Raw genomic sequence first — 27,000 nt, forward strand, 5'->3', positions numbered from 1 at the left:
AGACGGGGTACGAACGTTCTGTAATCCTTCTTCTTCTCTGACCGCCTCTCGAACTGCTGATGTTCGATCTGTAGAACCAAATCAATCAACTCTGAAATATCCTGCGGTCGCTTAGGGATCTGCGCTAATGCATCTTTTAATTCATCCTTTAAGCCCCGATAGAATATTGCAGAGCGTTTACTATCGGGCCAATCAGTCTCTATGATTAATTTATTGAATTGAGCAATGTAGGCTACTAATTCTCGGTTTCCTTGTTTAAGGTCCAATAATTCGTTATTGGTGGCTTGATTAGCGGTTCTTCGGTCAAATATTCTTAAGAACTCTTTCTTGAACAGTTCAAAATGGTACAAGGCAGCGTCATTACGGGAGACTAATGGCAGGGACCAGGCGGCAGCATCACCACTCAAATAGGACAACATAATTGCGACTTTGGCTTGGTCCTCCTTAAAGACCACTGGTCGACACAGAAAATGTAAAGCACACTGGGTGATAACAATCTGAGCCTTATGTGGATCCCCATTAAATCGCTCTGGATTTGCTAAGGGAATGATGGGAGCTACCGAATGCACTACCTGGGTTGCTACCTCGGTAGCCGAACGATGTGTAAGATCCTGAGCTGGCAAAGGAGTAGTTCCTGCGAGAATGTGTTCCATTTTATGTTGCAAATGTTGCGGTTGTTGCTGGGATTTTTTCACCTGATCTCTAAGGACTCTATTCTCCTCCGCTGCTTGTGTGAGTTGGTTCTGTAACCCATATAAGATTCCCGCTAAGGATCTGAGATCTATACCCTCGGCCATGTTGACTCAGGTGGTTAAGGGCACTTCAATCTGTCACGAAGGCCAGGAACCACAGGAGTCGACGTAGGTCCCAATGCCCCTCCACCCCAAGGGCCACCCGAAAGATATTCAAGGTAACCCCTGAAGCAGGGGGGAAAGGGGAAGCGGATGAGAGAGAGAGAGAGCCTGCTCTAGACAGCGGGTGACAACCTTCTGTACTTCGTCGTCGTCACCTTGGTTCTTGCGGGCGTGGTAGTAACACCTGCAGACAAACAGAACATGTAACCACAGTTCTACTAAATACCCAGTTACTTTAACCATTAAGTTAGAAATCTCTTACCCTCTGAACCTGGGCTGAAACCTCTCCCTCGTAATATTGGTTGAAAGTTAATTCGCCTGAACCTGTATAACATGGTATCATTAAAACACTATCCAACAGCTATAATGGACTCTTATGCATACTATGTATCTCTTGTTACCTTTTGACTGACAGGCGATAGCTGTAATGAATTTCAACTGTAGGAATGATTAGTTCTCTAATACTTCAGATTTCTGAACACCTAACTATGTGTCAACTAAGGAGGCTTGGAAGAACACGGATAGTTACTCCACTAAGGAATTCTCCAAGTACTATAAATTAGTCTCAGAACATGAGTGCGAGACGCACCAAAAGTCATACAGAATTCGCAACCGGTGTGTCTAGCAGCCGCTAAACTGAACACCGGAATACCTCACTTGCTTCTCCCTCGTTGCGCATGCGTTTATTCTTCACCGGCAAGAGTCTAGAACAGGAATTTTCAGCTTGACTGGAGTCGTTGGGGAAAACGTGGCGCTCGCTGGAACTTGACAGTTGAAGTACGCAGTTCGTTAATTGAACGCGCACTTTCTTCCAGACACTGTGCGCGCAATCAAAAAGACTAGACCGGCTTTTCGTTTCTAGCCGCGTCCATCTTTGACAGCCATTATTCAATGTCAAACCACTCATCTCAGTTATACATCTTTTGACAAACAATGAAGTGACTCGATGGTTTCTCCGCCACTGCAGATATTTGGACTTGATTCTGAATAGTCGATTTTTCTTGCTTGATTTCCTGAATGAGCTTACAATGGAGACGGAGGTCTTGACAATAGTCCATTGTCCATCACTGGGCTTATCACTCTTCTGCTGGTGCACAGTACGTTGGCCATTACTGGGCTTAGCGCTCTTCCACTGGTGCATAGTCCATTGTCCATTACTGGGCTCCGCACTCTTCCGCTGGTGCTTAGTCCATTGTCCATTACTGGGCTTAGTGCTCTTCCACTTGTGCATAGTCCATTGTCCATTACTGGGCTCCGCACTCTTCCGCTGGTGCTTAGTCCATTGTCCATTACTGGGCTTAGCTCTCTCCAACTGGTCCATAGTTTATTGTCCATTACTGTTTTGTTTTTTTGCCACATTAGACTGCACTAAGCCCAGTAAGGGACAATGGACTAAGCACCAGTTGGAGAGGCTAAGCCCAGTAAGGAACAATGGACTATGCACCAGTGGAAGAGCGCTAAACCCAGTAATGGACAATGAACTAAGCACCAGTTGGAGAGGCCAAGCCCAGTAATGAACAATGGACTATGCACCAGTGGAAGTGGAAGCGCGCTAAGCCCAGTAATGGACAATGGACTATGCACCAGTGGAAGAGCGATAAACCCAGTAATGGACAATGAACTATGCACCAGTTGGAGAGGCTAAGCCCAGTAATGAACAATGGACTATGGACCAGTGGAAGAGCGATGAGCCTAGTAATGGACAATGGACTATGCACCAGCGGAAGAGCGATGAGCCCAGTAATGGACAATGGACTATGCTCCAGTGGAAGAGCTCTAAACCCAGTAATGGACAATGAACTATGCACCAGTAGAAGAGCGATGATCCCAGTAAGAGACAATGGACTATGGACCAGTTGGAGAGGCTAAGCCCAGTAATGGACAATGGACTATGCACCATCAGTGGAGTACTGAGCCTAATAATGGACAATGAACTATTCACCAGTAGAAGAGCGATGATTCCAGTCAGAGACAATGGACTATGCACCAGTTGGAGAGGCTATGCCCAGTAATGAACAATGGACTATGCGCCAATGGAAAAGCGCCAAACCCAGTAATGGACAATGAACTATGCACCAGTTGGAGAGGCTAAGCCCAGTAATGAACAATGGACAATGCACCAGCAGAAGAGCGATGAGCCCAATAATGGACAATGGACTATGGACCAGCGGAAGAGCGATGAGCGCAGTAATGGACAATGGACTATGCACCAGTGGAAGAGCTATGATCCCAGTAATGGATAATGAACTATGCACCAGTAGAAGAGCGATGATCCCAGTAATGGACAATGGACTATGCACCAGTGGAAGAGTGCTAAGCCCAGTAATGGATAATGGACTATGCACCAGTTGGAAAGGCTAAGCCCAGCAATGGACAATGGACTATGCACCATTGGTGGAGTGCTGAGCCCAGTAATGGACAATGGACTATGCACCAGTGGAAGAGCGCTAAGCCCAGTAATGGACAATGGACTATGCACCAGTGGAACAGCGCTAAACCCAGTAATGGACAATGAACTATGCACCAGTTGGAGAGGCTAAGCCCAGTAATGAACAATGGACTATGCGCCAGCGGAAGAGCGATGAGCCAAGTAATGAACAATGGACTATGCACCAGCGGAAGAGCGCTAATCCCAGGAATGGAACTTCAGCGGGAGGACTTTGGGCACTTGCAATGTTAGAAACACTAGGAAGTTCATTCAAATTCACGCATATTTAGGAAATTTACAATGACATAAGTTGGTTTTGTGCAAAGCTACATAGGGAAAGATACTCATATAGAACGGGTTGGGAGGGGGCAAGTAACAGGAGTGAGCAGAAAACAACATCCATATTAAATAAAATGGACTTTTCATCTAAATGTGGCAATACAAAACCAGTAACAGACAATGAACTATGCACCAGTTGGAGAGGTTAAGCCCAATAATGAACAAAAGACTATGCACCAGCAGAAGAGCGATGAGCCCAGTAAGGGACAATGGACTATGCACCAGTGGAAGAACCCAGTAATGGAACTTCAGCGGCACTTGCAATGTTAGACACACTAGAAATTTCAATTCATTGTGGTTAAAAATACAGTATAAAAAGAGATCTCAACAAGATGAATCTGCGGTATAAAAAGAGTAAAATTTAGCAAAGATAGATTTCAGAGGGTACACATTGAGTTACGAGCACATACTGCCACTTTCAGAAAGGAACTTACTCGAAAGGTTAACTCCTCTTCCACAGTAACAATATTCCTATAGGCTACCTTGTGATTAATAGAGGGTAGAGTCTTGAAGAATGGCATCTAAGCTGTATTATATGTGCTTAATATTAGTTATGGTTTTTCAATTAATCCACACCAAGATTAGCTGGTAAAACAATGCAGGCTTGAATCTCAATCGCTGCACACTAATGTCGGAGGCTGGCTTAGTATATGGTGCTCACTTACGGAAGTGTAGCACCCGGCACTAATCCTTACTACCCTTATGGTGATGTTAGTGGTCTTAGACAACCTCCGAAAGCTCTCTAAGTGGTAACTGTGGAGAATAGCCTCCAGGCTTAGTAGAAGGAGCGTAAAGCAGCTTGTTTTACCAGAACGTAATCTTACTTAAGAACCACACAATGTATTTATAAAAATAGATATTTCTTATAAGACACTCACTAACACATACAAACGTCTCCAACCAGGAGAATTACACAATGCACACAATACTTTGCAAATAAAACAGGTAAGTAGCACAAAGACACAGTGGTCGCCAGGGGGAGACCAAACCATATACTAAAATAGTGGTATAAGAACCACGACTCAAGTCAAGACTAGAAGTGCTGGGGACCCACGGAAGCACCCAAGGTAAGTAACCAGGAACCCCACAGAAGCTGGTACAGTGTGGGAACATGACTGCATGCTCAATTTAAGTAAATGGTTAAGTCGCAGTTGCAGTTTTAAAGAAGAAGGACCCTTCCCAGCGGACCCTGAAGAATCCCAATGGAAGAAAAAATGTTGAAGAGCCACCCCACCCATGGATACCCTAGGAACCAGGATACTTACATCAGGGAAGCCGGGTGCATAGGTGCGAAGTGGCGTCGAAACCGCCACCAAACTTAATGGAGGACTTCAGGAAGATGCCGCTGGTAAAAAAGGGGAAAGTGTCTGGTGGAACCCAAAGGTGGATTCATGATGAGAAGCACCTGCAAGCAGAGGGGACAAAGTTCATGCCACTCAGAACAGTGACCAGGAGGCATGGATGGCGAATGCCTACCAATATCAGATGTTGCCGGAGAGTTGACAGTGACCTTGGAGTTGCAGCTGTGTGGATCAGGCAATGCTGTGGAAGACCAGGAGCTGTTCACAAGCTGACCCACTGCAGATGTCGAGAGTTGAGGGGTCGACGACTGTCTGGAGGACCAATAAGCCTTGGCAACTGCAAACAATATCGCAAGCAATAAAAGGTGCAGTGTCGGGATCAGCAAGGTCCAAATGACTCACCACAAGCACGTGAGTCAGAGTAGGCCCCGAGCAATCAGGGGATCCCACTGGAGTAAAAAAGATCCTCAAGAGGACCTGCAGGCCGGAGGCACTGGAGTCGCAAGAAGACCTCGAGAAGCTCGCCAAAGACGCAGGACCACAGTACAAGAGATGTGGTGAGGAGGAATATCTTGGTCACAGGAGATGATTGAGGTTGAGGCTACTTGGAGCCTGAAGATCTCTGAGGAAAGAGAGCCAATAAGCATTTGCAATGGCAAGTTGGCATGGTGCACATGGGTTCGGTTCCTGTGGTTCCGACGAAGGATACTGGCCTAAAACTCAGTGAGAAGACAGTGCAGGCCTTGAGGAAGTTGAAGAACCACCACCTGAGTTGCTAAACCTTTCAGAGTCCATGGGAGCCCTGGATCAGCAGACTGGCCAGATTTGTTGCGGTGCCTGCAGATGTAGGGAAGTGACTCCTTCACTTCAAGGGAGATTCCTTCAGCTGTCTTGGATGGCCACAGGCCTTCTGAGGATCCTGTTTGAAGCACAGGCACAGACTTTGCAGCAGATGAGCAGGACTACGAGAACAGGAGCAGCAGTAGTCCTCCCAGTTGCAGTCTTGGTGCCCAGAGCAAAGTCCACGGATGTCCAGAGTGCCCAGATGGTCGAGCAGAAGTGGTGTCAGATCTGAATCTTGTTCCACGACAAATATAGGGACCCACCCACAGGTAAGCCCTTAAGTAACCTAAGGAAAGGGTTGGGACAATTCAATTCAATTCAAATGATCTTTATTCGGATTAATACATCCATAAAAGTACATACAGAATGAGAATACATTAGAAACATTAAAAACAATTCATACACATAAGACAATAATTGAATTAGGTTTTAGGTTAAGCAGCAAGATGACTTAAAGTGCATAATATAATTTGTAAAGTGCATAGTGCCTAATACTAAAGAGTATTAATTCATCAATATCCACAGTTGCCCAATATAAAAGTATCTCATAAAATCATTCAATATTATTACTATTTAGTAACTGATACTCGAGTACGTGAACCAACATAACTCTGTTATCCATTATCCAGTTTCCATGGTTGCCCTAGATTTTACACAGGCTTTTATAAAACAGCTAACAGAGTAAATAACATCATCCATATGCAGCATTTGCAAAAATTGTAGAGCAGGAATAGATTCCCGTAGATTATATTTACGTAAGATTGGTCTTAAATATTGACATGTATACAATTTGTAATGGCCACAAAAGAAGAAATAATGCAGTAGATTTTGTCGTCCACCTAAAGAACAGGGACAATCCAGTTCTTCTAAATTTTTATTGTAGCCAATGGGGAAGCTAAGCAAATAAACTAAGCTTCCCTCCCGGAACCTAAATAAAAGACTCCGGTTCCATCTACCTATTGGCAATGTCAAATATCTAATAAAACTGTTAGGATTATCAGTATCTGGGTCACAAATGCGTGAGTATTTCATGACCACAGGTTTACTAGATTCTGATCTCATCCTTTCCTCAGTATATACCTCCAAAAGTGCCCGTTTAATGCTGTTTTTATGGGCGGGTACAATTAAGTCAGGGGAACTAAATAAAGATCCTAGTCCCACCTGTTGCAGGCTAGTTTTGACTGCTTTTAGCCAAGGTATATGTTGAGATCTGTCACTAGACAAACAGTCAGATATAATACTACGAGTCAGTGTTGCTGCTGGGTTTAACCAGATTTTAATCCAAAATAGGGCAGGCCTTGACTTTATAAAATCAGCAATGTATGGCAGCCTCAATTCATTATGACAAATCAAAGTGGGAGCACAGGGGACTCCCCCTAGCACCCTCCTACAGAATCTATTTTCTGCCACCTGAAGGGCCGAGCTGTTACAATATCCCCATACTTCTGCACCGTAAGTCCCAGTAGGTCGACATTGGGTACGGTAGATGGAAAGAAGAGGGGTAACAACATCAGCCAGTTTCGGTTGGCGGAGGGATAGGATCGAGTTAATCGACTTGCCAATTTTGTTACTTGCAAAGGCTACATGTTGCTGCCATGAGCCTGAATTAGAAAATGTCAACCCTAAATAAGGAAAAGTGCTGGTGCATTTTAAAATATTATTACCCGATTTAATGGATGCAATGTTATACTTCTTTGGTCCACAATTCATTATAAAAGATTTTTTAAAATTGGTATTTAAACCAAGGTCGGACATGAAGGCAACAAAGCCGGAGATTAAAGTGCGTAATGCATTCGGCGTACGCCCCATCAATACAGCGTCATCCGCATAAAGAAGAGTAGTGATGGGCGAGCCGTTTATTATGGGGACATCCTTAACAATCTCACTCAAAGTGTAGCTTAACCTATTAATATATAAAATAAAAAGCAATGGGGCGAGTACGCAGCCCTGTCTAACACCTCTACTAATAGGGATGTCGTCAGACAGATCACCATCATTGTTAATTCGTACTCGTGCTTTTAGATCCCTATGTAAATAAGAAAGGAAATACACCAATGAATCGTCCAAACCATAATCAAGCAAAACTGACCACAACCTAGAACGGTTAACAAAATCAAACGCAGAACTCAAGTCCATAAAACCTAAATAAAGAGGGGATTTTTTAACAATAATATATTTAGCCATAATCAGGTTTAGATTTAAGCATTGTTCTGTGGTGCCCACCTTACTTCTAAAACCCAATTGACTACAGTGAAGAATATTGTTTTCTTCAGCCCAATCCCTTATCCTTCTGAAGATTACTCTTCCCAAGACTTTTAACGTATTGTCGATTAGTGAAATCGGGCGGTAGCAAGCGGGATCCGACCTATCGCCTTTCTTAAAAATAGGCACGATGACACTGTTCGACCAGGATTCGGGGATTGAGCTGTCATTTAGGTTATTAAATAGGTTGCATAAAAGAGGAGCCCAGAAATTAATTTCTGATTTTATTTGGTCGATGGAGAGACCATCAGGGCCCGGAGCTTTATTGCTAGCACTATCAGTGATCGCGTCCTCGACCTCAAATAATGAAAAGGTCAAGGGTTCATCACTGGGGGATGGATGGACAGTGTCTGAAGGGGTAGCTGATGCGGCATAAATTTGGGAGAAATGCTCTACCCATGCCTCGCCCGTTATATTACTGTTAATTTGGCTGATGTTAGAGCCAAATGATCTTAACGACTTGACTTCTTTCCAGAATCCCATTGAGTCCTTCAGTTTGGCGGTGCGCGTGAGTGATTCCCAATGTTTAATTACTAGGGTTTCAGATCTAATGTATAAGACCCTTTTATATTGTGATCTTAGTGTTCTCACAAGTTGAGGGTCCCTCGGGCTGGTGTTAAGTGCAGCCCTCAAATCCCTGTTGGCCCTAGAGCAGGAGGTATCAAACCATCGGGGTCCCTGCAAGATGTTCTGCCTAACAGGTTTAGATGATTCAATTTTAATTGCCCTACATAGATCACCAAAAGCGCCAACCACCTCATTGCCCGGACTTGTATGCGACAGGCAAGTCTCAACTGTCTCAGGGTGTTTTTTAATTACTCTGGAGAGTATCCCTTTATTGTCAGCTCCCTTCCATGCTAGTCTCAATCTATCAGTTGATAAAGCTAGGTTTAAAGGACCTACATCTGGTTTCGCTGCAGCCCTTGAGGTCTGGGGATTGTGTATGTTAACTTTAAGCGGATAGTGATCACTATATGCAGAACAGACGACTTCAGCTTTTAAGGTTATTTCACTTAACTCAGGGCATGTGAAAATATAATCAATCGTAGAAGCACAGCCCTGACCTATGAAAGTGGGGGTTGTTACATTATTTATACCTGTACCTGCAAATTCCATAGCATTAACTAAGTCATGGGAAGCTATAAAATCTTTCAATTCTGCCCCATTCTTACATATTGGGCTATGGCGATACAAGTGTGCATTAAAATCCCCTCCGATGCAGATACCATCGAAAGATCCATGCTTTTTCCCCCCCATAATTTCATCGATAAAATTAAACAATAATATAAAATTGCCATTTGGGCGACTAACAAAATCATTATTATAAAAGTTTATAATACATAATTTCAATCTGTTAATGTACTTGATGGCCATAAAACAACAGATACCTGGTGTAGGGATCAATTTAGTATGCACCCCGTATTTTATCTTGGACCAAATAGATAGTCCCCCACTAGGTCGACCCATGGGTGACGGCAGAGCCTTAAGATTGTGGCAGCAGAAGCCCTCAATTGTTGGTGACATGGTACTCCATGTTTCTTGTAGCAACAATATATCACAATTATTATCAACCCACTTAAGCCACTCTGAAATTTTCAATTTAGAATTTAGGCCAGCTATATTCCAGCTAACAATAGACAGTACTGAGTCCAAAGGCAAATGAGCAAGGGTCTGATGTTGTTTGCTCAGGGTTCTTTGAGGCGAGTTTTCCGGGGCAATCAAGAGTTCGGATACCGGAGAAGAATCGTCAAAAGTAGTCGAAGATGGTCAGTCTTGCATATCCAGGTCCGAAAGTGGTGCATATCTATTGTACATTTGTAATGGGAAATAGGGTTGGTGGAATTGCATAGGAGGTGGGCGAAAATGCACAGGTGGTGGTTGAAAATGCATAAAAGGTGCTGGTTGTGAATGCGTTAATGGCACTGTGAATTGCATAGGGGGTGGGCGAGGTTGAGTGGCCGGTTGTCTGTAGAAATAACTCAAGGGTAACATAGTTGCAACAGTTGGGATGGTTGAATAATTGCAATTTCTGTTTAGGAGGTTTCTTACTGTCCCAGGATTATTAAAGTTGAGGACTACGCAGTCGCCTTCCTTGTCCTTGAGTAAAGGGCCAACCCACGATACCCTACGCGCAGATATAATCTCTCTAGAGATATCGAAACCAACACCTTTGTGTTTAGTTAGCCAGTCTATGCTCTTATTCCGCAATTGCACCCACGATTCCCCCTGATCCTCCCTCAAAGGCGGGACACCTGCTAGAACCAGAACAAAAGGACAGGCATCCGGTGGCAGATGTAATGCTGGTCCTTGATGTTTAAAAGATTTAGTAGACCCTTGGGAGCCAGTGCCCACGTTGTTATTAACCGCTCACGGTTTTGGAGCTGCACTTAAAATGGTTGGGCCACTATTGTTGGTTGGAGCGGAGGTATTAGAAGTCGATGGAATGACAACTGTCCTAGGGGCAGGTATAGGAGTTGGTTTCGTGGATGTGTTAACCTTACTCATAGCTGGCCCCTTTTTAGTGGTTGTGGGTTTTACTGATAATTGTTCCGTCAATGGAGAGGCAGAAACAGAATTGCTTAGTGCCCCACCCGAGGTACTGGTGTTAACCTGTTTTTTTGATGACAATATATTGTTTGCATTTTCCAGCTCCTTCAAAAGGCGATCTGCTCTAACTTGATCCAAGATGATTGACCCTTTCCTTTTTGTTTCACCAGTTTTAACCAGGTTATCCAATCTATCAAGTCTTTTAAAAACAAGGAGGGACAATTTAGGGGTCCCTCCCAGAGGTGGTGCTCGACAGTCGGGAGGGTACTCCCATGTCCTTTGTCCAGTTTCATGCCAGAGTGGGAGACAACAGCTCTCTGAACTGGTTTGAACTGGAGTATGCAAGGAGGGCACCAAGTGTGATCTTCAAGCAGTCGCAGTGCTGCTGGCAAGCATCCCCAACCTGCCCCAATAGACTAACACCATCTGGGAGGTGGTCACACCTCCATGTGACAGGATATCTATTATTCTGCCTTCCCCTGCTCAAGCTTGGCTCAGCAGCAGAAGGGCAGAAACATGTCTCTGGTCAATCAATCAATCAATCAAACAATCATGCCATGGCGCTGGGGGGGTGCTGCTAGTGGTCGAAGAACCAGGTCTTGAGGAGTCTTCTGAAGGCCGGTAGGTCTTGGGTCTACCGTAGGTTGGTGGGGAGGGTGTTCCAGGTGTTAGCGGGGAGGTGAGAGAAGGAACTGCCACCGGTGGTTGCTCTTCGAATGCGGGGGATGGTGGCGAGGGCGTGGCTGGCGGAGCCTAGCTGGGGGTGGGGGAGTAGAAGTTGAGTTGTCTGTTGAGGTATGCTAGGCCGGTCTTGTGGAGGGCTTTGTGTGCATGGATGAGGAGTTTGAAGGTTATCCTCTTGTTGATGGGGAGCCAGAGCAGGTCTCTCAGGTGGGGTGTGATGTGGCTGCCGCGGGGGATGTCGAGGATCAGACGTGCTGAGGCGATCTGTATGCATTGCAATTGTCTTAGGATCTTGGCCGACTTTCTGCGTAGAGGGTGTTTCCATAGTCCATCCTGCTGGTGACGAGGGCCTGGGTGACCGTTCTTCTTGTCTCGGTGGGGATCCACTTGAAGATCCTGCGGAGCATTCGGAGGGTGTTGAAGCAGAATGAGGAGACGGCGTTGACCTGCTTAGTCATGGGGAGGGTGGAGTCGAGGATGATCCCCAGGTTGCATGCGTGGTCGGTGGGTGTCGGGGCTGTTCCTAGGGTTGTCGGCCACCAGGAGTCATCCCAGGCTGAGGGGGTGGAGCCGAGGATGAGGACCTCCATTTTGTCTGAGCTCAGCTTCAGCTGGCTGTTCCTCATTAATTCGGCGACGGCCTTCATTCCTTTGTGGAGGTTGGTTTTGGCGGTGTGAGAGTCTTTGGTGAGGGAGATGATCAGTTGGCTGTCGTTGGCGTAGGAGATGATGTTGAGGTTGTGCTATTAGGCGATGTGGGCGAGCGGTGCCATGTAGATGTTGAACTGCGTCGGGCTGAGGGAGGAGCCCTGGGTTACGTCACAGATGATTTCTGTGGCAGTGGAGCGGAAGGGGGGGAGGTGGACGCTCTGAGTTCTGCCGGAGCGGAAGGATGTGGTCCAGTCCAGGGCCTTCTCTTGGAATCCGGCATCATGTAGACGTGTTCGTAGTGTGCAGTGGCAGACCATGTCGAAGGCGGCTGACAGGTCCAGGAGGATGAGGGCCACTGTTTCTCCATTATCGAGCAGGGTCCTGATGTCATCGGTGGCGGCGAGGAGGGCCCAGGATGCTGTTCTCCTCAAGGAAGCGGGTCAGCTGTTTGTTGACGATTTTCTCGGTGTCCTTTGCCGGGAAAGGGAGCAGGCAGATGGGTCGGAAGTTCTTGAGGTCCTTGGGCTTCTTGAGTAAGGCTTTGATCTGGGTGTGCTTCTAGCTTTCCGGGAATGTTGCTGTCTCAAAGGAGATGTTGATTACTTTCCGGAGATGGAGTGCGATGGATGTGCTGGCTTTGTTGAAGATGTGGTGAGGGCATGGGTCTAGCGCTGATCTGGAGTGGATGGTGTTCATGATCTCGCTGGTGTCCTCGTCGTTGACGCTGGTCCATGAGAGCAATCGGTTGGTGCAGGTGGTGGTGGTGAGGGCGATGGTTGTTGGGGCGGTAGTGGTGTTGAAGCTGTTGTGGATGTCGGCGATTTTTCGGTGGAAGAAGATGGCCAGTGCGTCGGACAGATCTTGCGAAGGCGGAATGTCGTTGGTGTTGGAGCTGGGGTTGGAGAGTTCCTTCACGACGTTGAATAGCTCTTTGCTGTTGTGTGCGCTGTTTTTGAGGCGGTCTTTAAATGAGGCCCTCTTGGCAGGTCTGATGAGTTGGTTGTGTCTGCGGGTGGCGTTCTTGTGGGATGTGTAGCTGTCCGGTGTTCGTTCGCAGAGTCAGTTCTTCTCCAGTTTTCTGCATGTTCATTTAGAGGCCTGGAGGTCTTCAGTGAACCAGGTGGCTTTCTTGTTGGTGTGGCTGTTGGAGGGAGTCTTGAGCGGGGTGAGGGTGTTGGCGCAGTCGGTAATCCATTTTCTGAGGTTGCGGGTGGCGGTGGCGGGCTCGCAGGGGTCGGCGGGTGGACACAGGGCAAGGGTGGTGGTTAGCTGGTCTTCTGTGACCTTGCGCCAGCAGCTCGTGGCATGAGATGGGTGCGTTGGTGCGTGGTGGGCTTCCTGAAGGGAAATTGGATGCAGTGGTGGTTGGTCCAGTGGGGTTTGGTGGTGTGGTTAAAGGAGACTTGGGAGCTTGTGGTGAAGATGGGGTCCAGTGTGTGGCCAGCGGCGTGGGTTGGTGTTGTCACGAGCTGTCTGAGTCTGAGGTTGGCAAGGTTGTCCATCAGGGTGGTAGAGTTGGTGTCGTTGTTGTTCTTGAGGTGGAAGTTCAGGTCTCCCAGGAGGATGTAGTCTGTGGAGGCGAGGGCGTGAGTGCTGATGAAGTCAGCGATGGAGTCGCTGAACTGTGGTCAGGGTCCGGGGGATCTGTAGATGAGGGTTCCTCTGAGGGTGGTGTTGGGGTCGGTGTGGTACTGGAAGTGCATGTGTTCGGCGGTGCTGAGGGTGTGGTCGGTGTTGGTCGAGACTCTGATGGTGTCCCTGTAGACAATGGTGATTCCTCCTCCTACACCATTGGTGCGGTCCCTGTGGGTGATCTTGTAGCCTTCCAGAATGGTTTTGGCGATGTCGGGAGCTGAGGTGGGGTTCAGCCAGGTCTCCGTCAGGAAGGCAATGTCTGGGGGGTAGAATGGAGGAGGTCCCATAGTTCGACGGTGTGTTTGCGGGCAGAGCGGGTGTTGAGGAGTATGCAGCTGAGGTAGTTGGGTCCTTCAGTAGAATGATTTGAGGGCCTAGCACTGGTGAAGCTACAGTTCCGGCAGGTGAAGGGTCCTTGGGTGCGCTTCGGGGGAGGCCTGGTAGCAGGTGTGTTGTCGTCCGGGGTTGAGTGCGTGGAGGGTGCTGGCATCATAAGGCGCAGTCGTCATAGTGGTGTTTGCGGGGGCCAGTAGTTCTAGCGCTGGGCGTGGTCCAGGCGCGGGCGGGCGCAGAGGGGCTTGCCTTAGGCACGCCTTTGGAGCGCCAGCGGGGCGCCCGCTGCGCGTGGCAGCGCAGCGTCCGCCATATAAGGGTAGGAGGGAGGGAGGAGCAGCTGGGAGGCGGGAGCGGGGCGGTCTATGGGCGAGCAAGTGGGCGGGCCACAGGGAAGCAGCGGCGGGAACGGGGGAAGAGCGAGGGTGCTGGTGGCAAAAGGGGGGGTTAGGGACACACAGAAACGAGGCAGTGAGGAGAAAATAAAATACAGTAAGGAAAACGAGTTAACTACAATATCAGGGGGACACAGAAGAAAAAGAGGCAGCAGTGATGAGAGATCAGCAGGCACTGAATGAAGGGGAGGAGCGGTGAACTCACGGCGGCAGCGGGGGAGACACTGACACAGCGGGGGTGCTGTGCGGCGTGTGGAGTGGCCTGACCTGCAAGCAGGGTCAAGGGTCGCTGGTCACTGTCTGGTTCTGGAAGACACGTACCGGGATCACTGAGGGCCTCACGGAGGAGCTTTACAGTGCATGGAATCATACCCGGTGTGAGAGGTATGATTACAACCGTTTTTTTATACCAAACATGACAGAGTTCATTACAGCCAGTTTAGAGATTGTCATTGCTTAATGACACATGGCCCCTCTATATATTGTAATGGCTGATGCACTTACAACCCAGGAGAATGGACTCTGAAATTTGTAGGGGTGTCCCGCTCATGTAGGGGCACCCTCACACTTAGAACAGAGCACCTTGCCTTCAGGCTTGAAAGACCTGGTTTAGGGGTGACTTATAGGTTTTATGTGCCGTGACCTTAGATATAGGGAAACCTATATCTGCCGTAAGTGCTAGCACCAGCTTACACAGGCTGCAATGGCAGACCTTTAGTCACAGTTTGAGTGGTCTCTCATGGGTGACATAATACATGCTTTAGCCCATGGGGGCCCCTAGGGTACCTATGCACTGTGAACCTCTGTACCATATACTAGGGACTTATAAGGATACACCAGTGACCAATCTGGGATGTACCTAAGTACTCACCATAACTCATTTAGGAGAGAAAGCACATAGACGGAGGTCCTGATTGGCAGGGTCAAAGTCAGACAAATCCGAAACAGCATAACACCAGGCAAAAAGTGGGGGTAACTATAAAAGAGGAGTATATGTTCCTCCAGGCCTGGATACCTTATATGGACAAAAAAGGTATGTGGGCCTAAGCATGAAATACCCCAAATAGCCAAAAAAGGGTTTGGCTGGGGGGTAGTGGGGACCCAAGGTCTGGCAGCAAGGGGGTTAATTGCTCTGAAATTGTGTAAAAAAACTCAATTTTGTTAGGTGAGCCAGAAGACATTCCTGCCTAGTAGGGGCTATGTCTATTTACTTGGGAGGCCTTTCCTTTTCTGCCGGAGATGCTGTTGGTTTCTTTGTGATTATATCAATTATAATGAGATGGCTTCCCTTTTCTACCAGGGACTCTGTCCTCTCCACTTATAATTGAGCTGTTCATTTTATGACTTAGAATAATTGGATTTCTGACTATGTATTATGCATTTGAGACTTCACAGCATATTTTGAGATTTTGTAATAAAACCCTTTAAATATTCCTGATCTAGAACACAGTTACTGAATGTTCCCAGTTCGTTATTTATACTTGGCTAAACTAATGTTAGGTCTGATAATGAGGATGGGGTTCTTTATTGATAGATCGAGGATTGAAGCGGAACAGCTAAAGGTAAAATTTGGGGTGATCTGAATTTCAGAGAGCCTAACCTTTGGGGTTTGGGGTGCTGCTCCCCATACTAACAGGTACAGCTCAGTGCTTGTCAGTCACCAAAGGAGACAAGAAATTCATGCTTCACCCATGACAATCACCTATAATCTGCAACACACAACCCTTGTTACACAAGAAATTCACACCAAACTTCACTCTGACCTACCTCTCTCTGGAATTGAGGCGACCATCATGTTTGAGGTCCGGATGTTATTTCCACCAGCTTCAGGCGCTACAAAGCAATCAGAAATTCTGTCTATGAATCCCTTGACCACTTGATTGTGAAGTGCATCACCAGGCCCTCTGATTTCATATCCTTGGAAACAATTTCCCTGCTCCACAAGAACCATTCCTCCTTTCCATCAGTCATTTCTGACCCAACTAAAGGTTCCAGCCTCTATCCAACCTAACAGTTCTAATTAACATTTACAACAGTTGTGTCAATGACATACTGAAAAATGTTCTCAAAAAGTAATCATATATAAAGAGTCTTTAAAGTTCAGGTGTATGGTTTGTCACACGAGGAAGTCACAATGGGTCCCATCACCAATCATCTGCTGTGCCAGCACCAGCTTCCGCAAGAAGGTGTCATTATCTGCTCACCTGGGAAATGAATATTTTTTTTAAAAAACATACTTCTTCATCCACTTGTTCAGAATGTCTCAATGACAGACTAGAGTTCGGCCTAATAAGCTAAACTCTGGTGAGACAATCCACATTTCTAAAATGTCTATTTTCATTTTATCTATCAGATTCTGACTCTCTTGTCAACTCATGTTGGCAAGAAATAATAAATGAAGACTATGCTAGTGCTTGGAGATCCTATTTAACGGAGAGTCACACCACTTTTAAGTTCCCGTCGTTGGAACACTTGGATAGAAACAACATTGTTTTAAAGCAGATGTTAAATCAATCAACTATGTTTTTATTGGATAAGGAAGCAATGGTAAAAAAAGGGATGTATGACGTTACAACGCACACTTTTACAATGCATACCTTTACAACACATTTTTTACAACGCAACATCCAATACAACGCATTCCATTACAACACATGCCATTACAACGAAATTTTAAAAACTACATTTACAACACATTCCATTAGAACGCATAATACCTTTAAAAATGCATACCATTACAATGCATAGCATTTCATTGCATGTTTGGTAAGTATTGGATAGTGTAGGGGTAAAAATTACTATTCTAACTCCAGCAGGTGCAACAGTAGGGTAAGTGTTGGATAGTGTAGGGGTACAAATTACTATTCTAACTCCAGGGGGTGCAACAGTAGGGTAATTGTTGGATAGTGTAGGGGTAAAAATTACTATTCTAACTCCAGGGGGTGCAACAGTAGGGTAAGTGTTGGATGGTAATGTTATGCGTTGTAATGGTATGTGTTGTAATGACTGCGTTGTAAAGACATGCGTTGTAGTGGTATGCGTTGTAGTGTCATGCGTTGTAATGGTTGCGTTGTAATGGCATGCGTTGTAATGGATGTTGCATTGTAAATGTTTTGTTGTAATGGTAGTGCGTTGTAAAAGTTGCGTTGTAAAGGTTGTTTCCCAAAAAAAGCATGCTTGGTCGGTTAATTAACGCTTTAATAAAACCGAGCCCCAACCCTATTTAACCTTCCATTCAAAACCGGTTTTAAGGGATAGATATCTTATGTTAAGATTTGGCCGCTATCCAACAAAGGATGGGACTCCAAGATGGGTACAACATTAGCCAACACAAAATTGCAGATTATGTGGTTGTGTCAATGGAATGCTATTGCATATTGTATGTATTTGCTCTATATTGCAACAAGAGAGGTAAACACTGTTAAAACCCATTATTAAGGAAATAGGAGTAAGAACGTGCTGCAAATCAATTATATTGTGCCTCATAGGTAATACCTACGCTTTAACACCATATTTGGTTAGGTTCATCCTTATAGCTGAGAAGAAACTGACCCAGGCTGATGTTTTGCCTGTGTTACAGGAATAATAAATGGTTATATTAATAGCCTTGTTGTTGTATTAGTATTGCTATTGCACTGGTGTAAGATGGGTGTCAGTTAAGGTAAACCCTTTCTGTTTGTAATTAGTAAAGTTCATTACGACCAGATATTAAAGTTGCCCGATATACCCAAAATGAGTCAAATAATTCTAACCTTAACTCGCTCCTTTAAAAAAAAAATGTAAGAATGAAGGCACGTAGGCTTTTAAAACTTTTTAATTATATTTATTTGGATTTATAAATAAGTCCTCCAATGGATAGTTTCCGAAATTTGTTCTGAAACATAGGTTTCCTTGCAAATTATCCTAATAAAATGCTGTTAAGCTTTGAGTACAGACATTGAGGCACTTTATAGATTAAGTTATTATTTATTATTATATATGATGTCCATATCAACTAAGTATAGCTTGTTCGAAGGGATTGCACAAAGGCACTTTAATTACTGGGCTGGGCCAGGCTGCTAAGATTGAACGCATGGAAGTTTTATTATTATTATATCGAGTGGTTACATAATCTAATGGACGAAATATAACTTTTATGACGTTTTATGTGATTTCAATGGTCCAGTATGGTATGTCAGCCATGAATTATCTTGAAATTGGTAATGCATCTGTTCAAAAATTCTTTTTGACAACTCTCTTTTAAGACTTTTATTCTCCATGATTGTAATGATTTTTAATAATTGGTCAACAGAGACTTACATACGACTGATGCACAAAGTGTTTACCATATTCACTGTTGTGGTTTCGGGCATGTTTCTCTCTGATTTTAAAATCTCACTCTAGCATGTAATGCTCTCTTCAGATTCTGAAATCCTCCAGCGAATCCTCCTCTTGTCAGTGAGCCCAGGTCTCCCTCCTTTTTGGAAGATGATTACCACAAAGCATCAGACAATGCACTTCAATATCTAACAAAGAATCAAGTATTGAAGAGAACCAAACTGACACATGTGACCTTATCTGTGATCATTTCCGAAATCACAAAATCCTCACCACCCCTCATCAATGACCTGAGAGTAACAAATGTTGTGGAGAGACAGTTCCTCTCCGCCTTAATCTAGTGTATTTATTATCATTATTCAGAAAGAAATCCATCAATAGTTACAAACTTCTGAATTTAAAAAGATTGATATGTCTAAAATGTTGAGACATTGCATACAGTGGGGTAAATAAACTTTGTCAAATTCTCAATAATTTCAAACAGACAAAACACTTTTACTACATTACATTTGCCTTTTAATTGCCTACTCTAAGCATTAACACTCAAATTTTTTATCCAATTCTAAATTATCCTAGTAAATATATGGCAAAGGAATATAGTGTATGTATTTATGCAACACATTTCTACCCAAGAGTAATGGAGAGTTGTTGACTATGCATTTTTCAAGTCCCTTAGGTTAGTTCCACATTGTACATACCGATTACGTACATTTCCTCCCATCCAAACAACATAATGGTATTACACAGGTGACCTTTAACCCAGTAGCTCACTTCTGTCTCTCCAAAATCAGGCTCTTGGTACTATTTCTTATTATCTGTGCCTGACGTACACAAAACATGTCCCCAAGCACAGTAGATTTATTCTGTACAGGGGTCACCACCTTTTTCATTCATGGCCAACAGCCAGCTGCATATGCTCATGTTTCTTTAGGAAAGGATTGGCAGGGGATTAGCAAATGTTTTCAACACATATCGATTCTAGAAAAACCCTGGAGTAACCACTTCAGTATAAAAGACTCTCACTCCCCCTTACCAAGACAGAGGAAAAATTCCTTCCAGGCTGGAGCGCGGTCGCCCTGTCGAGCCCTTTATGCAAGCCAGACAACTAGCACGCCAACCCCGGTGCAATGCGGTCCCGATCAACTTCCGGGTACCGCCAAGGTCGGAACGGCTAGTGCGGCGAGAACAGCAGGAAAAAACAGTAAGTAAGCAAGTTACCAAGATTTCTAATATGCCCGAATTATGAGTTAAAAACAAAGTGCCCCCAACACCTAAAATATTAAAAAGTAAATCTGTCCGTCTTAGATGCAGTAAAGCCCTCTTAGTGCCACTGATACCTTATATACCTTGATGATATAGGTGTCTTTAGTTCCACCTGGCTGGATCACCTAATCCACCTTTGGAAGGTTTTAAAAGCCCTGCAAACTGCAGGCCTAACTATCAAGGCATCCAAATGCCAGATTTGTCACGGAACGCTGGGATACTTGGGCCACCTTTTTGCTAGAGGCCAAGTGCAACCCTTACAGCCCAAGTTCCAGGCAATCATGGACACAGCAGTTCCAACAACCCACACCCAAGTCAGTGCATTACCTGGCTTGACTGGGCACTACAGGAGGTTTGTGAAGGGATATGGGTCAATTGTGACTCCCCTCACAAAACTTACCTTCATTTTTTTTTTTTTAGAGCAGTCTCAGAAAATACAAAAATACATAGTTCATACTCCAATAATACAAAAAGTACATATAAAAGAAATATTAGATTACGACAATCAAATTTAATGAAGGTTAAAATCAAAGTCAATTCATAGTAATATTATAAGCGATAAGTTTTTTCTCATTTAGCTTATCAGAGCATAAAAGTCTATATAAAAAAAATAATCATCACAAAGCGTTCCTTATATCGTCTAACCAAGCAGTAATTGGAGACCAGATTTGGCATCCACGTATTCTAGACTTTTTACCTCTAGCTTCATAGATAGCTATTTTTTGGTTGTAAATTCCTAAAAAGCGAGTTAGCCACATTTGGAAGCTAGGAGGATTAACTTCTTTCCACCGGGCCGGCAATATAATCCGGTACACCGCCATACCCAAGAATAAACATGTTTCCTCCTCCTTATTATGCCCGAGGGTATTATCATAGCCTACTAGATAAAGTGTTGTTGATACCATCATTTTATGACCAAACACTTCTTCCCAATAATCCAAAATCATTTTTTTAATAGGTCTAATTTGGAACATTCTGCGAGCATATGTATTATATTTGCAGGACCCAGACCGCATCTTGGACATTCATTATTTATTCTTTTGCCCCAAGTATATAACTTAGCTGGCGTATAATATAAATTATATATGGTTTTATAAAGTTGCGACTTTAGATTAGACGCTAAAAATAATTTAGGCGATAAAAATAATGACATGTCAATTTTCACGTTAGGATTGGCAAGTTTGCCTGCCCAGTTACTCTCAACATGTTCGAGATCGTCTCGTTGTTTCATAATTAATACGTCATAAATAGTGCCTATCCTAGTAGACCGCTTCCCTATAAGCTCAAAGAAGGGAATGCTTTCCAATGTATTTCTTGGGATAGCTTGAGTAAGGACAGTGTTCAGCTGTATACATTTAAGAAAATCACTACTAGGCACAGAAAATATTGTTTATAAATTCAGAAATCCAGGGTTTGGTTCCTAGCCAAAAAAGTCCCCCACTGCAGCAATCCCATGCTCTCCCATTTTTTGGCAGTTCTATCATTAAATTGAATCGGTAAGACAGAGCTATGCCATAGCGGAGTATATTTAGTATATTTTGGTATTGCTAATTGTTTGGAGGGCCTTTTCCAAATACTCCATGCACTATGGATGATCTTAAATCTCGTTCGCTGAGCTACAAAAAGCACTGTCAGGGTTGGCCTATGGGAAGGCTGCCGGCCCGGACAAAATCCCATTAGATTTATATAGAATTCTTATAAAGCAAATATCACCATATTTACTAGATTTATTCTTGGGGGTACAATGGAGTGGTATTCTACCTGAGTCGTGGAAACTAACGAATATCGCTATCTTTCCTAAAAATGGAAAATCTCCAGAATATCCCTCTTCATACCGTCCAATCTCGTTAATCAATTCCGATTCAAAGCTCTTCGCCAAGATTCTCGCCAACCGGCTCGGTAGGGTCGTCGAACATCTGGTCTCCCCGTGGCAGCATGGTTTTATCCCTGGAAAGGGTACTACAGACCACACTCGTAGGGCCATATCTCTTTTCGACATCTTGAGTAAGACGGGGAGCCAGATGTCGAGTATCCTGCTCGACGCTGAGAAGGCTTTCGACCAAGTTTCTTGGAAGTTTGTATGGAAAGTTCTTGAATTTAATAACTTTGGATCAGGGTTTGCCAAATCCATCAAGGCAATGTACTTAGACCCTAGGGCTAGACTCAGTGTAATGGGTACAGAATCGGGATTGATTAACATACAAAGAGGCACAAGGCAGGGCTGCCCTTGCTCACCGATTTTATTCGCCTTGTTTATCAGTCCATTGATTCTAAAACTAATTGCATCTCGTATAATAGAACCCCTTACGGTAGGGATCTATGAAACCAAGATATTGGCATACGCCGATGACGTGGCGGTATTAACACCAAACCCTGCTGAGACTATTCAGGAAATCGAGCAAATCACTCAGACCTTTGGCTTATATTCAGGGTACTCCCTGAACAGGGATAAAACAATGCTTTTATGTACAGAGAATATTTTGTACGAAAATCCAAAGAAGGTGGATAGTGCCATTTATCTCGGAGTTTGTATTTCCCCCAAGGTAGAGATTATTAATCAACTTAATTATGAACCCCTAATTAAGACTATCAAAAAGGATCTCTTAAGGGTAAATAATCTTCACCTATCAATCATTGGTAGGGGGAACTTTTTAAAAAATAACATCCTTCCGAGGATATTATATCTATTTCGTGCTATCCCCTGATGGTTGATGATAATATTATTAAAACTATTGACTCATGCATGTCCAAATTTATTTGGAATTATGGTAAAATAAGAAGGGCGTTGGCATATTTATCATTACCACAGCACAGGGGAGGTTTGGCGATTCCTAATATGATGATATACCTTTGGGCAGCGCTTCTCCAGAAAATGACACCGTTATTCATCTCAAAAATACCAATTGGAATGATACAAGCTGGGGAGATACCGTCAATATATGAATTAGAAATTGGGGAAAAAGCCAGAGGGCTGCTGATAAGAGAATTGGAGCCGTCTTACTATAAGAAAGTAAAATTTAAGAATTTACCTTCAAGAAGATGCCCAAATAGGTCAAATGGAAAGTTAGCTGTCAAAAGGCTTTTGACACCCTGAAAGAGGCAATGTCCTCAGTACCAATTCTCAAACCTCCAGACTATACCAAGCAGTTCATTGTGCAGACTGATGCCTCTGAGCTAGGGGTAGGAGCAGTCCTATCCCAGTCCAATGATCAAGACCAACCTGTTGCTTATATAAGCAGAAGGCTTCTCCCCAGGGAGCAGCGTTGGAGTGCCATTGACAGGGAGCCCTTATGTATTTATTTATTGCGTTTGTTGCTTTGCTGTGGTTTGGTCACTGAAGAAGTTGAGGCCATACTTGTTTGGTACTCACTTTCTAACACCTAATGCAGATGAAAGTTGAACATCTTAAACTGTTGAGGTGGTCTGTCTTCCTACAGGGAATCGACTTTGTGGTGGAACACAGACCAGGGACTGCCCATGCCAATGCAGATGTACTTTCCAGGTTCTTCTACTTAAAAAATGGAGACTCTCTAGGGAAAGGTTAGGCTCATCCTCTTTCGTTTGGGGGGGTTGTGTGAGAAAATGCCCTCTTTCTGTGTGGTTGCCCCCACTTTTTGCTGAACTGCTAATGTACTTTGACTGAGTGTGCCCTGGGCTCCTGTCAAACAGGTGCCCAGGGCCTATTTTCTTTCCCTAAAACTGCTTTGAAGACCAAACCCAATTGGCACTCTCTGGCCCTGCTGAATGGTACCACAGGTACCCAGGGCACTGTGGCCAGGGAAGGCCTCTAAGGGTTGCAGCACTTATTGTGCATTACCTTTAAACTTACACACTACCTTTGAAGACTGTGTGTTTTGGTGCAGAACAAAGTGAAGAGTCGATATGGCACACATCCCTGGGTCCCATGCCTACAACCCACTGCCCTGGTATAGATCAGTCACCCCTCTAGCTTGGTGCACTATACCCGTGGTGAGGGTGCAGGTGCTAGAGCCCTGTACCCCTACAGTGTCTAAGTCCATTCTTAGACATTGTAAAGTGCCCTTGCATACTCATTTTTAAATGTAATCTTTTATTGATTTGAATCCTCGTGCCTTATTGTGTTTTCGGGGGGATCCTACCTATTGTTTTGTGGCATTTACCTAGGAGGAGACCAGGTCCCGCAGTAAGCACTTCACCACAGCTGAATTGCCTGGAAATCATAGAGCATTATTAGGAAGTGTGGTAGGGAGGTGGTGTTAGTCCTCTCTACCACAGAGTTGTGCGTGGCGCCAGAGGTCAGCGGTCGAGTGTTCAGACGTCTGACACCTTAAATGTCAGCTGCAAAGCAGGCACACTCATGTAATAGACAACAGCGAGTAGGAGCGTAAGAGGTGCCCTTGCATACTCATTTTTAAATATAATCTTTTATTAATTTAATTTAGATGGACCAAAGTGCCAATCAGACTAACCCTCCCTGAGCCTTGGCCTGATCAACTGTCACTCGCTCCCCAGACATAAAATTTAAATTCATCTGCTTTTGGAGGAGGGCAGTTTCGACGCTCTGTTCATTACTGAAACCTGGCTTAATGATAACTCAGCCCCAGACTTTCCCATTTCACTATTCTAGGGGATCTCAACCTGCATTTCGGGGATCAGAGTATCCCTAGCGTTAAGAGGTTAGAGCATGAACTGGAGAGCTTAGCACTATCCCAATTAATAACATCGGCCACTCACATCAAAGGTCACATACTTGACCCTGTGATCACCAATGACCCTAAAATGTCAATACACCTTCAGGTCCCAGTACTATGGTCTGATCACCATCTAATTTCTTTCAATCTAGACAAGAGGGAGATAGTAAAGACCAACCTCCAATCTATCAAGTCGGCCTCATCTCCCCAATTGAGAAACTGGGCTAAGTTGAATTTAGAAGTCTGAGTAGAATCCCTGCTGGCCTTATGCTTTAATACAGCCAGAAGCATTGAAGAAGTGTATGCCAACTGGGAAAGGTGGATTCTTCAGTCACTAGATGAAGCAGTACCCAAAACGAATCCTAAAGTAACTAATATTAACAAAAAGGCACCCTGGTCTGATGCTCAGCTAGCATTATTGAAGAAAGGGTGTAAAAAAACTCACTTGAAAGGGATTGGAGAAAGAGCTATGATCCCCACCTTAAAGTTAAGTATAAATTGACGATCAAAACCTATCACACCAAAATTAAAGAGGTGCAGGCAGGGTTCATTGAGGATAAGATCGCACAGGCTCAGAACTCGTCACACCCATCATCAGGCCTCAAAGGAGAAATGAAATGCATTGGCCACCTATTTTCACAAAAAGGTTATAAACATCTATAGGTGCCTTCATTCGAAGCTGAACACCTCTAGAGGTCATGAAAAAGATCAATTGGTGGGGGTAACTCCTGCATTAAACAATTTTCCCAATCTGGATAAGGAGACGGTGCAATCACTTATGAGGAAGATTCGATCAGGCTCTCCCCTAGATCCCGCCTCTCACAGATTCTAGTAAAAGCCATTGAGGCCCTTCTGCCATCAATTGTTGACATTCTAAACCTTTCCCTACAAACAGGTAGAGTCCCTATCATTTGGAAGCGCGCAATAATAAAACTTTTGCTAAAACAGGTCTAGATGCTGCTCTGCCAGAGAACGTCCGACCATTATGACTTCTCCCATTTAATAGCAACATTTTGGAGAAATATGTCAACAGAATATTGTCATAATTTCTGGAAGATCATCTTTGGCTACACCCTACACGTATGGGGTTCCGCCCTCAGCACAGCATGAAATCCGCCTTGCAAGCAGTGTCCGAAGAACTTAAAATGACCCTTGATCAAGGTGGAGCAGCTGCGATACTTCTCCTAGACCTAAGTGCAGCTATAGACACGGCTGACTATGGCTTACTGGCTAACTGACCCAGGGCAATTGGTATCCAGGTCAAAGCTCTGGATTAGTTGGGGTCCTACCTGAAGGAGATGTCCTTCCAGGTTATGGAAGCCAACCTCTTCTCTGATATTAAGCCTTTGACTTGCGGTGTGCCAGAGGGCTCATCGCTAAGTCTCACGTGGTTTAATATCTACATGCGCCCATTGGCGGACAAAGTTCAGGGATATGGCATGTCTGTGATTTCATACGCTGACGACACCCAGCTGATGGTGTCACTTGATTCCAGGACTAATGGTGAGTCAAGCCAGCTGGCGACTTGTCTTGAACAAGTGGTTAAATGGATGACCGGGAGCTGTTTGTAATTAAACGGTGACAAAACCGAACTGATGGTCCTCGGTTACGCAGGGGTACCCTGGCCTCTAGTCAGTTGGCCCCGCTGCCTAGGGATCGCTCCAGTCCTGAGCACTGCCATCAAGAATCTTGGCTTCTGGATGGATAAGGAGATCACCAAGGAGACCCAAGCAAGGACGGTGGGAGGCACTTGCTTTGGGTTTTTAAGAATGCTCCGCAAGATCCTTCACATAATCCCTATACAGCTAAGGAAAACGGTCATACATTCCCTGGTCACGTCACGCCTGGACTATGGGAACTCGCAGCTTCTGGGTACCCCTAAATATGTCATTAACAAGCTCAGCTAGTCCAGAATGCAGCGGCCAGACTTCTGTGTCAGATTCCAATGCAGGAATCAGTGAGGATGCATCGTCGGCAGGTATATTGGTTCCCGATTGAGGCGAGAATCAAGTTTAAGGCACTCTGCCTGACCCATAGAGCCATAAACAACAAAGGGCCCAGTAAGATCAGAAATCTGGTAGGCCTATATCCCCCCAATAGAAGTCTGAGGTCAGGCTCTGAGCGCCTGTCAAAAATCACTAGAATAAAAAGGGCCAGATGGGGGGGGGGAGTTTTTTCCCACCTGGCGCCCAAGCTATGGAACTCACTACCGCGAGAGATGTTTTTTTCATTTTTTATTTATGTCATTTATAGAGCACGGGAATCACCCCGGGTGGGGTATCTCCACACTGCGGCCGTGAGAGAGACAGTGAGAAGGGGCTAGAAAAGTGATATTTAAGGTTTTTTCCTATAGATCATGTAGTTAGTGCATTGACGTATGTCCAGGGGTGGTTGGTTCCAGATTTGCGAGGCTTGGTGGGAGAACGCTTTGCCTCCTAGACTGGTTTGTTTTATGCGCGGAACAGTGAGGAGACCCTT

At 44.7% G+C, this 27,000-nt stretch overlaps 1 protein-coding gene across 2 annotated transcripts in view; it reads right to left on the reverse strand.

Moving 5' to 3' along the window:
• LOC147706620 (uncharacterized) overlaps positions 1-27,000 on the reverse strand; it is a 189,918-nt gene that overhangs the window by 48,255 nt on the left and 114,663 nt on the right. Inside the window, exon 3 of one of the 2 annotated variants that reach the window (XM_086933113.1) lies at positions 16,040-16,105. The exons of the other annotated variant lie outside the window; for it this stretch is intronic. Coding sequence (XP_086789239.1) covers positions 16,040-16,105 — 66 coding nt within the window. The remainder of the gene's footprint in view (positions 1-16,039; positions 16,106-27,000) is intronic. 2 annotated transcript variants of the gene reach the window in all.

This window comes from Lissotriton vulgaris, chromosome 7 (genome assembly GCF_964263255.1).
Source record: "Lissotriton vulgaris chromosome 7, aLisVul1.2, whole genome shotgun sequence".
In the NCBI taxonomy this organism is placed as follows: Eukaryota; Metazoa; Chordata; class Amphibia; order Caudata; family Salamandridae; genus Lissotriton; species Lissotriton vulgaris.